The sequence below is a fragment of the Belonocnema kinseyi genome, chromosome 6 (assembly GCF_010883055.1).
Source record: "Belonocnema kinseyi isolate 2016_QV_RU_SX_M_011 chromosome 6, B_treatae_v1, whole genome shotgun sequence".
NCBI classification, from domain to species: domain Eukaryota; kingdom Metazoa; phylum Arthropoda; class Insecta; order Hymenoptera; family Cynipidae; genus Belonocnema; species Belonocnema kinseyi.
The window spans coordinates 32,605,577-32,618,729 of record NC_046662.1 but is presented as its reverse complement, the minus strand read 5'-3'; the positions used below and the strand labels follow the sequence as shown (position 1 = coordinate 32,618,729).

General features: G+C 30.0%; 1 protein-coding gene across 1 annotated transcript in view; it reads left to right on the top strand.

Annotated features, from left to right (window-relative positions):
* The window catches only part of LOC117174937, a 7,681-nt gene extending 4,079 nt beyond the window's left edge, over positions 1-3,602 (top strand). The window contains exons 3-5 of the mRNA XM_033364396.1: positions 2,513-2,656; positions 2,761-2,912; positions 3,390-3,602. Of these exons, the coding sequence (XP_033220287.1) occupies positions 2,513-2,656; positions 2,761-2,912; positions 3,390-3,573 (480 nt within the window). The 3' untranslated portion in view covers positions 3,574-3,602. The remainder of the gene's footprint in view (positions 1-2,512; positions 2,657-2,760; positions 2,913-3,389) is intronic.
* The last annotated feature ends 9,551 nt before the right edge of the window (positions 3,603-13,153 follow it).

The following is a 13,153-nucleotide window of genomic DNA, read 5'->3' as shown; positions in this document are numbered from 1 at the left end:
TCTAGTCGGGAGTGGTGCTGACTGAAAACAGATGATTTGGAGCGATTCGCGCGCCATCTGTTGGTCATTCTAAGGACTTATTGAACTACCCTCGTACAATTATTTAAAATTAGCAGCTTCTTATTCTTACTTAAAAATGTGACTCGCCCTTTTGACATAATCCGACATTGTTCTTGCAATTTTTTTACATAAAAACATAATAAGAAAACATAAAAAAACTAGAGAGACTGATCAGCAACCTGGGTCGGAGCAATGTTGCGAAACGAACGTGTTGATTAAATAAATAACACGAGAATTCCAGATCCTTCTAATGCTTCTATAGCCACTTCCCTACATTACTTCCTTCCCCACCGATTAATAATAATAATAAGAATAAATCATTCATCAAGATAGAATTAAACTTGATTATTGAAGTTTAATTAGAATTTTCTTTAAAATTTCATTAACCACGATTAAAATTTTTGTTTACGAAATTTGGTCTTTTTTCAATGTCAATCCAGGCTGCTTTTTTTATTTATTTTTTTGATTTTATTATATTTCTAATTAAAATATTGCAATTTAGGCACTAAGATTTAAAAAATAAATTTGTTCAAATATTCAATGCACTTAAAGATGTTCTTAAAAATCGCTTTTTTCGTATATGTTTGTACGACTAAGTTGAAGTAACCTCTCGTTACCTGATATCCCTACATTTTCACTTTGAACTATTTAAATAATTTCATTTTATTTCTAAAAAAGGGCAATAATCTAACATTTACTAAAAAATGTATTTAAATAATAATTTGTATATGTGTACACCTTCCAAAAATATAACGAATGTTTAAAATTTGTAGATTTTTGTAAGCCATTTAGTTTACAGAAATTATAAAATGAACACTTCAATCAGTATATTTCCAATCAGTGACAATTTTGTAAAGAAAAATTGAATTAAAAAAAACTGAAAACTTTGAATTAACCGCTGATGAATAACGAAAACCAATTTTAACATAATATGGAAAATATGGAAAATCCCTTAAGCTTTGACTTTAAACTAAACTTATTTATATCATGGACTCAAAAATATCAAAAATTGGAATCAAATTTTGAATAGAACAAGAAAAAATGAACTTGTTCTTTTTGCCAGTTTTATCATACACATAAATTGAACATTTTTCTTCAACCTTCATTAGAAATTTTATTCTTAATCATGTATGTTAATTTAGCAAAATTCCTTTCTTCGAGTTTTTCAAATCGCAAATCGGCATTTTGGAAAAGCGACAAAAATGCTTTCGATATTTTTTAAAGAAAATAGGGAAGTTTATTTCAATTATTTTTAATGATCAATAAAGACAGCAATAAGAAATAATTGTAATAATAATTTGTAATCGAACGTATTAAAAAGTTCGACAAAGTTATCATGGCCTTTATCACAAATTATCCTCATCATTTCAGGTAGAAGTCTACGTTTTTCCAAGCGTAAGAGAAATACCAACAAATACGCTTTTAGCACTTTTTATATTTCTTTTTCGGAATTTTCGAATTGTTCATATTTTTTGATAAAAATAATTTTAAAATACAGTAACTCTGATAAATTTTGATTTATAACAGGAATGCTTTTGGTAACTCCAGTTTTTATAAATAAAAATAAAAATAATTTTTCCAAATTTAAAATTATAATTAATTACTGAGATTTTTTATATTTCATTCATTTATTTCCTGCCCATAATCAAAATTATAATTCTTCAAGAAATTTCCCTATACCAAGTCACAATTAAATTCATTTTCAAAATTCCTGTTTCAAATTAGAAATATAGTTGCCACCTTCTTTCAAAAGTTATTTACTGAAACTCTCTGTTCTTAAGTAAAAGTTATAATTATTGACTGTAATTCTGTACCCCAATTGTATAAATTATATTTTATTACTGAAATGCACTTTTCTAAATTAAAAATTATAATTCTTTACTAAAATTCCTCGTTTCAAAGTAAAAATTCTAATTCTTCGCGGAAACCCCCTAACCAAAACTTAAAATTATATTTCTGTTCAAAAATTGTATATCACAGCTTAGAATTATAATTGAAATTAATTTTTTTTTTGAAAATGAGTTTATTGCATACCAAGTTATCAAAAAATTGAATGCACATTGTGGCAAAAGGATTCAATTTTGATTTCCTCGGAAGAGAAAAATTTTTTTGAAAGAAACATTGTTTATACTTTTTCAGTATCTCCATATCTCGAGAGATAAGTTGCCAAAAATTAGAATTTCAATTTTCAATCGCTATTCAAAGCCGAATTTTAAAACCCTCTGTTCCAAGTTATATTTCTAATTGTAATTCTTCTGGGAAGAATTAGCTTTAGAATGAGTTCTAATTCTTTTGGGAAATTTAATATTACAATCCTGGGTTTTAAGATTTTCCTGACAAGTTGACACCCTGTAAATTAAGGGACTTATCTAATAAGCTTTGTATCTCAATTGTAGTAGAACTAATCTTAAGATTGATAATATTTTTATCACCTTGATCAATTATTGTTTAGCCAGGAGTTTTCAAAGGACAAATTGATTTAAACAACGGGTGGTTGCAACATCTTTCACACGTAAGAAGAGTAGGAAAATCTCACTTATCCTATTCTGATAGGAAACTCACCGTAGAAATTAACGTAGGATGGAAGGATTTGACTGTAAGAAAATCTACAATTTGATCACAACTTCTATTTTATTGCGCATTTTTATTTCCAAAACTTGAGTTGGACCTTGTTATATAATTTATTTAATCAATTTGCAGTTTGATTATCAATATCTTTTCAAATACTTGGTCGTGAAGAGGAAGGGAAATGTCCATGGGCAAGTGAGTGATGCAGTGTTCCAATTCGTCTTCGTTTTAGATTTTGATACTGCTCAAATTGAATTGCAGAATGTTCAATTCAAAAATCCCGGGTAAGTTATTTATTAGTTTTTAGCTCTGTAATTATTAATTTGGCTTTGATTCTAGAGGGGTTTTTGTCGATAATAATCAATAATCAGTAAAGTGAATTCAGCATCTGAAAAAATAAAAAGACAAGAGTTAAAAGATTCTAATCATTTGTCTGACATAAGAAAAACAAACACACGGAGGGAAAGATTTATATATATAGTTATCAAGGAATTATTTTTTTATTCAAAGTTATCTAAAGTGCAATCAAAGCTTGTGCGAAGTAAAAAAAAAACCATTTATGCTCAATCAATTCCACGATTTGATAAGGCAGCGACTAATTGTAATAATAATAATCTAATTTTGGATTTATAACCAGATGTGAACTTTGATTGGGAATTTTTTTACTTACAACAAGAGCTTAAAGATTTGCAAAATCCGAGGTTGCATCAAATTATGATAATTAATTTATACAGTATTCTTTAAAACATTTTCTTTTACAGCAAATATGATTTGGAACTTGAGGGTCACTTTAGTGACAGATTTTTGAATGCTGCGGTTAAAGTTGTCGCAAACGTGGCAAAGAATTTCATTACTTACAAAATACAAGACATTTTCCAGACCGTGGCTCAGGACAAAGTAGACGAAATTAACCAAATTCTGAATCCAAATATCGTGGAATACTAATTATTTTTAAGTTCTAATTCTTCATGTAAAATAGTTATATTTCTTTTGATCTAGACTAAAAGATTTGCTAACCCTATTTTTTCTAGTAAAAACTTGAACAAATTTCGAGCATTTTGAATTATTTATTTCCTATATTTAATTTGACAACATCATATATTTAAATATTAATAGTGAGCAGCGTTTATACTATGCTGAAAATCATTCAATTTTCTTCGAACATGGCTAAAAACAACCAATCAATAAAAAATAAAATTGGGTACGTCTTACTGATATTTTTCTTATCAAAGATTGAAATGTAAGAAAAAATGAGGAAATTTTGTTTTTTAAACGATTATGTTGGATGCTTTCCTATGTATTTGTCCGATTTCCATTAGGGATGGCTCAAATTGAAAGTTTTGGCATGAAAATTTGTATATAAAATAATTTGTTTTCTGTTATTCTAACGTTTTATGTTATTAAAGATTAAAAAATAAGAAAAATGTGAAAATTTAGTTTTTCATATAGCTAAGATGGAAGATTTCTTAATAGTTCAAATTCTTCAAAGATGGATTAAATTGAACGTCCTGGCATCTCAATGTAAAATACAAAATAGTTACGTCTTTCTGCTCTTTTTTAATCAAATATTGAAAATTGAGAAAAACGAGGAACTTTCATTTTTCATAAAAATGTGTTGGATAATTTTCTTGTAACAAGTATTCGGAGTAGAATGTTAATAAAGAAATATAAAAAATAAAATAAAATAAAATATATGAATATAATACTAAAAGATATTTTCTTTTAGATCGATTATCTTCGAAGATAGCTCAAATTAAAGCGTTTGGCATGTGGATGGAGATTACAGACTTAAATTTCCTATATCATAGAATCATTTTTTTTATAATTCTGATTATTTTTGTTATCAAAGATTGAGAAATAAAAAAGTGAGGTTTTGTTAAAAGAAAAAAGAAAGAGTAAAACTTGTATCAGCTAAAAATGCTGGAAATAATCTCGGCATGAAAACAAATGAAAATGAGTTAGGTTAGAATAAAAAATTAGTGATCAATAATTTTACTCTTGCCGGGCTTCTTTTTTGTGCATGCCGAGATTACCCTCAGCAATTCGAGCAGAATCGCTTATCACCCTTTGTTTTTTTCGTGTTTTTTATATAGCTATTAGTTCGTCGCATTAATCATTGAACCATTAGTCCGATTTCTTTTAGGAATGATTCAAATTGAAGAGCTTGACATATAGATGTGCATAAAAAAATCAAATTTGCTTCATAATAGTATGTTTTCTTTGTTATTAGTGGGTAAAACTTTAGAAAAATGAGGAAATTTCGTTTTTTTATCACCATACTGGAATCTTTTCTTTTAGTTTGATTGTCTTCGAAGATAGCTGAAATTGGTGGACTCGACTTGTAGATGTTTATTAACAAATAAATTGTCTTTATTATAGTGATATTTTTATTCAAATTCTCATTTTTTAATACAGTAATAAAAACATGTAATTAAAATTTTAGTTTAAATTTTAGCGGAATATTATACCATAGTCATAATTTTTTTTTCTCCGCACAACACATTCTTTAATTATTACCGTTAAAAAAAATGTCTTCATTTTATAGTCCTTTCCCCGATAAATCGTCTATCTCAGAGCGGTAGTCTTACACTCAATTTTCATTTTCTTGAAACAGAATAATTCTTTTGTATTAAACATTTATGATTCTTCTTTAGCTTCTCTATATTTCGAAAGTTAGTTTTTTATTGTTGTGAAAAATTAAAAATTCGATTTTCAATCGCTCTCTGAAAATCGATTTTCAGAACTTGTTAAATTTTAAATAAAAAATTCTTAGACAATTTACTTGGAATTGGTTCACTTTTTTAGATCATAACTTTTGCATCCTCATTCAGAAATTCAATATCTAGAAAGTAATTTTATAATTTAAACTTTATTTAAACTGAAGATTACATATTTTATCACAATCCTCAGCCTAGTCAGTTCCAATTTGTGACCATGTTCATTTTATGTGTCCGTTTATACGTCTGTTTCCTCGAAAATAAATAACTGTTTCTGATCAAATTTGTTTAGGCTTAAATCAGCCACACGCCATTTCGGAATAAACTTTTGTCTTATCTTTAAATGGTGATTTTAATTTTAGAGAATTTTTTTTCGGTTTCCAACAAATCCTCATTTGGTTTGGTTTAGTTCTGTAATGCCACCCTGTAACCTTCAAAGTATTACTTCATGGCTAGTTTCAGGTATTATAATAAGACTTAGAAAAAAAGTCTTCAGTAGAAATAGAATGATGTCACTGGTGGAAACCAAGATTTGTTTATTTTACATTAAAAATAACAGCGTGAAGTTATTTTATTCAAAAACAGTCATGAAAAAAATTCTTTTAGATGGAAAAAATGTTCTTAAGAGTAAAGTGCAATAAAGGTGAAAATATTCTTCAGTTTGAAACAGAACAATTATATATTCTAATCGATGGGTTTGGCCATTTTTATTTTTCGTTTACACTAGGCTACAAGATTACATGAGATTTTATACAAGATTTAATAAGATTATTCTGGATTATACGAGAATATATGATCGCATGATTTTACGATGCAAAAAATTTTTTCAAGTAAAGCGTTATATATGCAATCATCATAGCTCCTGAAATATAAGTTTGCCAAGTAAATCTAAAAAAAGCTAAAATTTTTAATTTAATGAGTTGATTAAATGTCCGAAATTTTGACAATGTAGTAAAAAGGGAAAAATAAAGACATGGAGGGATTTTCTTGTTTTTTTTATCGTTATTAATAATAATACATTGCCCCATGTGCCACAGGGATCCGTTCATTTTTCGGAACGGATAAAATTTAAGAAAGGTAAAATTTCAGAATGGGTTATAATCATGGGCGGATTAAGACCTTTCGGGGCCCGGAGCTAAAATAACGTTGGGGCCCCTTTAAGGCGGCTGGACTTAACATTTTACTTTCATTTAAAATTAGTTCATGATAAAAAAATTCAAGAATTTAATTGAAAAAATTTTACTAAAATTTTTTTTAGGACTTTATTATTTTTGTTTATAAGCGAGTTATTTTACTGTATATTATATGTTTTTCTTGGGGAGAAGGGGGCCCCCCCTAGCGTGGGGCCCGGTGCTTCAGCACCACCAAGCCCTCCCCATGATCCGGCACTGGTTATAATACATAATGGTACAACTTAGGAATACCAAAAATTCGAAATAAGGAATAAATCAGAAATCCAAAACTCTGAATAGTATTCATTCAGAAACCAAAGAAGCGGAATGGGTAAAAATTCGGAAACGTTAAAATTAGGAGGGGGAACAATTAGGAATGAGTAAGTATACGGAGAGGAAAAATTCGGAAAGTAGAAGAATTCGGAATAGTAAATAAATGTTGCTATTAACAGGTCTATAGTTTTTTATTTATGGTAGTATACAAATATTTATCGCATTAAATTTGAATAGCATATCATAATAAATTTATGATTTCCGTCATTTTAAATTTTTCATGAAAAAATAATAATTTTTTATCATTATATAACTTAAAAACAATTTTAAACGTACAACATAAATTTATTATATGATATTTAAATTCACTGCGATAAACATTTGTTTCCTACCATGAATAAACAATTATACATCTGCTAATAGGTGTGTTTATTAACAATTCCGAATTTTGCCTCTCCGTACATTTACATATTCCTAATTTTTCACCCTCCTAATTTTAATGCTTCTGAATTTTCACCCATTCCGCTTCTTTGGTTTCCCAAGAAATACCTTTCAGACTTTTGAATTTCCGACTTATTGCTCTTTCCTACCTTTTGCTATTCCTAAGTTTTACCATTATGTATCATAACCCATTCTGAAATTTTACCTTTCTTAACTTTTACCGTTCCGAAAAATGAACGGGTCCCACTCTATATTACTCCATGCGCCATGCTGCACAGTGCCCTACATTATCTTGTGTGCTACATTACCCTATTTTGACAGTTTTAAAAGTTTTGAAGAAGATTCAACGAAACTCAGTAAAATTCTGCAAAAGAATAGAGTATTTTTGAAGATGCACATAGGAAGTTATTCATGCATACCATAATACTCTAAAGCTGGCAAGCTTTCAGATTATTAAGTAGCAAACTTGAAAATTTCAACACTAGTATAGAAAACTGTTGAAGATTTGTGCAGATCGTAGAAAAATTCTAGAACAGGTTACATGATATATTTTGACTATGCAAGTAGTAATTTTTCACTACCGAAATAGTAACTATTTGGACCAATGGAATCAGCAGGTAGATTTTAATATTTTAGAAACCGTAAAAACTATCTATTATATTATTCTAATTCTTAGGCGACACGTGTAGACTTTTATTCAACAAAAATTATTTATAAATATCCTTTAACGTACGAGAAAATCAATATGGGATAAAAAAAGAACAACAGAAGTTGCTAATAACTCTATCAGAAACGTTTTTCTTAAAAAAAATGGTCTAACCTTTCCAAAATAAAACAAACTTATTAAACTTATAATGACACAATAATTAAAAAAGAGTAATAAAACTTTTGAATTAAAAATAAAATTCCATGCTGTTATTTTTTGGAGTCAATTATTAAAATCCAAATTATGTATTGAAATGAATTTAATAAAAGGAAAATGATTTTCCATATAAATTCTTATGTAGAAGTACTGTAAACAATTATTTATATTTGTAACAGGTAAAAGTAAAATCATAAGAAATTAACAGTTTAAGTTTCATAAGTGAAAAGTTATTGTTACCACATTTAAAATTTCCAAAAGGATTATCTCTGGTTCCCAATTTTTAAAAATGAACATACAAATTATTTGAAAATAAGTTTTAAATTATAATGTTTGAAAATAACACTAATTATTATGAAAGTGTAAAAAAAAAATAAAAATTAAAAACTTGCGACGTTTAGGTAATGTACGATTACCTAAATTAGGTACACTATGTGTAGGAGGACATAAGAAGCATTAAAAAATAGAACTTCATATTATGGTTATGGAGTGAAGTCTGCTTACCAGGATGGGCAGGCATCCACAATCAGGATACAGAAAAAGTATTAGGTAACTTTGGAGATCCACGAACAAACTATAACGGAGATAAGTCAGTTGGCTTATGCTTAGAAAGGGGTCTGTTCATTAAAAATCGACGTGTCCAAATGACGAGGCGCCATCTCGGGTGGCGAAACACGGAAGCTTAAAAATCCCATATAAATAGTATTGGGAACACCAACGCCCTCTGAAGTAAGGAAACTTTTTATTTGGTTCTGCCGAGATGGCATCTTGTCATTTGAACTCGTCTAAATACTTGGATAAGGCATAAAATGATCCACATATACACCTGGTCCAAAAAAAAATAGCCACAGTATAATTGACTTTGTTGTTGCGGATGAAAGACTAAGACAGCTGGTAAAAGATAGAAGGGTCATGAGGGGTTCTGAATGCAATACTGATCATTACCTTCTGATCTCTAAAATTTCCTTAGGTCGTCCCAGAGAAAAAGAACCGATAAAAATCGAGTCGGTTTGAATTGCGTATCTGTCATCTGCAGATTGAAAGAATGAAAATGCAATCGATTTGCCATATTTTTAATCGGTCACCTGAGCGCCGTGCTTTAAATCTGCCATTCCACATTCGTTAAAATGCTTAGTGAACAGAGTTGAATGAGACTGACTAACCTGAACTAATTCCTATGGGCATTCGATGATTCGTTAATGTGCACATGAATGGGTTGAGATTCGATATGAAAAGGAGTTCTTAAAGGATCACAACGAATAGCAAAAATACGATGCACACACAGCAATTTTCAATAAGCGTGAGTCTGCCAATTGTATGTCACCTCAGTTTATGACTGACTGAATAGAATATGCAGATTAAAATTTTAAAGAATTAATTCTTTCGAATGAGAAGTATGTAGTAACACATTTGATTGGGAAAATTCTGATTAAACAAAAATGAAAGAAATTTAAGTGAAATAATATTGTTATATTTTATAATTGATACGACAATTTGCTTCTAAACTTAAGGATTATTTTTGTTGTAACTCTCTTTTTACAATATTTTACAATTGATTATTTTGTACAAGAATGATAAATTTGATATTGAATTACGCGTCAGTGACATTTAATTTATGCAGTGCACATGCATTTTTCTCGTATCCATTTGCATCACAAACATCCAAATGTTTAGAAATTCAATACGCGCATTTTTGTTAAAGGTAATTTCTATAAAATAAATCGAGAGTCATAGTGTTTGTGAATTTAAGATTGATATCAGGTAAATGTGAAGTTTCATATAACCTGCAGATTGTAACTTATTCATGTTTTACTTTCAGTGATAACGAGAATTTATTAGCGTAAATTAAAAGAAAAAATTTAATTTTTGTTGTGTAAAGTATAAAAATAAATTTTCAACGTTCAGATGTGTGATGTTAATATATGAAAAACAATGTTCAACAAAATATTAAAATACCTGAAAATATATAGTCTATAAATAAAGTAGACTGTGGGTATTTTCTTCAAAATTCTCCATTTAACTAGTTTTTAATAAATAATTCGAACTATTTTGATTAAATTTATTTTATTTAAATTAATAATTTTCTATCGGAACTATTGTTCCTCTATTGGTGAATGCTGATTCACAATCCCTACTGAATGGGACCGAGAAAAAAATTATGTGCCGATTAAACAAGCCTTTTTCTCATTCGAGACTCACTTTAACCTATGGGCGGGTATCTGGAATTCCAGTGACAGATTCGCTATTCAGAAGACCTCAAGACTCATTCAAATGCAGTTGAATGGATTTTTGTTTCCTGTGGGGTGGGGGAGGGGGGATGGAGAAAAAAGAGAATAAAGAAAACAAAACAAACGCGAATCAAAATTGAGAACCTACAGAAACTGGATGTGCGAATAGATTTCCAAAATAAGATAATCGATAGCATAGATAGGGCAACATGGGAGGATCTTATCAAAAACAAAGATATAGAGGGCGCCTGGACAAAGTTACGGGATATCATTGTTAGATGTGCGATCGAAGTGTGTGGTACCGCGGTTGTAGGAAGAATGTCTGGCAATGCGTGATGGAATGATGAAATTCAGGCTGCCTAAAAAGCAAAGAGAGAAGCATACAGGAGAACTTTCAACATCGCAGGTCTTAGCAATGGGGAAAGAAATAGACGTATAAATGGTTGTAGACACAAAAACAAGATACTCAAACGATTAATTAAGGGACGTAAAGATAAAATTAGAGCAGAAGAAGAGAAGAAAATACAAAACGACTTTGAAGGGAATAAGAAACTACTCTATAAAAAAATAAAGGAAAACAAAAGTACAGAATTTGTCAACATGAGAAATAGTAATAGAAATAGTTTCAGATACTATTTTAGGGTGCAATTCGGAGATGAAGCTATAGGACACCACAACTGCGATGTTGAACACGATGCGTTAGAAAACTCAATTAGAAAAGTCTGTATCACTGAGGTTAGGGATATAATTAAGAATTTGAAAGAAGGAAAGGCTGCAGGGGTAGACTGTATTAACTTTGAAATGCTTAAACACGGTGGCGAGTATATACCACATAGTCTTTGCGAATTGATAAATTTATGTTATGAGATGAAAGGCGTTCCAGACGATTGGAAAAAAGCGATTCCAGTACCATTATACAAAAGAAAGGCAGATAAAAGCGACTGCGATAATTACAGAGGGATCAGCTTATTAAGTACCGTAAGTAAAATATACTCAAAAATACTTATTCGTAGGGGAATGAAAATAACAGAAGCAAAGATTGGGAAGTCCAAAGTGGTTTTATGCCGGGAAGGTCATGTACGGATCAAATACTTAGCTTAAGGCAAATCACAGAAAAAAGTTTGAGAGTAGGCAGAAAAATGTTCTGTGCATTTGTTGACCTCGAAAAAGCTTTTAACAAGGTAGATAGAAGTAAACTTTGGGAAGTCCTGAAAGAGTATGGAGTCAATGGATGGCTCCTACAAGCTATAATAATGAATGAAATGTGACGAAAAATGCTATGAAAAATGTGACTGACTGTTCTGATATTATTCAAAGAGTTAGACAAGCATGCGTTATGTCTTCATGGTTATTCATATTATTTATGGACAAGTGTTTAAGAATGGCTCTTTTTGACGAAGAGGGTGTGGATCTCGAAACATTAAGGGAACGTGGGTTAGCGTTTGCAGATGATAAGGTTGCTATGGCAGAGTCAATCGAAGACTTACAAAGAATTTTGAATAAACTGAATGCAAGCACAAAGAGCATGGGCCTCAAAATTAACGCAAATAAAACAAAAACTATGGTGTTCGAAGTGAAGAGTGAGAAAACACTATGCAATATTGTATTAAATGATGAGAGAATTGAACAAGTTGAGAAGATCGGATACCTTGGTAGGTTATTTACTAGGGATGGGAAGATAGATGAGGAGTTAGATAGACGTATAAACGAAGGTAAGAAGGATATTGGTAAGCAGGGCCCCTTATTAGAATTAAAAATATATCAAATAAAGCAAAAATGGCAATACATAGCCGTATATTTGTACCGCGTGTACTATACGGTAGCAAGACATGGACCTATCAAGAAAAAGATAAGACTAAATGTAATGCAATTGATATGAGATTCTTGCGCATGATATAAAAAAAGCAATTAATTATTTCAATGATTTTTATTACATAAGCTTCAATTCTTCTAATTTGTTAAATTTTATTCACACCTTACGCTTCTTTCATTTAAATGCCTGTTTCAGTTAAGATACTCCCAACATAACCTTAATTTTTTATAATTTTTTACCTTTCATCAATAATTTATGATTTTTGTCTTAAAATATATATTTACGCTGAGAGAAGCGAAACCTATCCTTATATTCGCCAAGAGTGAAAAAACCTAAACATAACAGCCCAGTAAGCACAAAATTCGGCGACGTCTTTACGACCTCGTTACGACATCTTTACGACACATTTACGACGTCCTATGTCAATGTCGTTTCGGTGTCTTTGCGATATCGTAAACACATCGTCAGATCATACGACTTATTTACGATATCGTAAAGACACCTTAATGACATGGACATTGGATGTCGTAAAGTTGTCGTAAAGATGTCGTAACGATGTCGCGAAGACGTCGCCAAACTGTGTGCCCACTGGGAGTATATTCTTAAAATTTGTTAGCTTTTCTTCAATAATTGATAATTTTCATTTTCAAATTATCAATTCCGCTACAAAACCTCAAACATTACCTCCCATTCTTAAAATTGGTTGCAGTTTGTGCAGACATAACCCACCAATTTGTACTATTAGTTTACTCCAAAGATTAACTCAGGAATAGCGTTAAATGCCGATCAGCGAAACGGATTCAGTTCTAAAATTTACGGGCTTACGAAATACCTCAAAACACGTCACACAATATTATTGATCAAGATATGATTATAACTTCTTACACATAAACTCTTGAAATTAATTAACCGCAACTGAGATTCATTAATTTTTCAAATTGAAATTTATTTATAAATATCAAATTCACCCCAACCTTTACTCATTATATATTTGCGCATTTTTAAATTTTGCGCGTGGA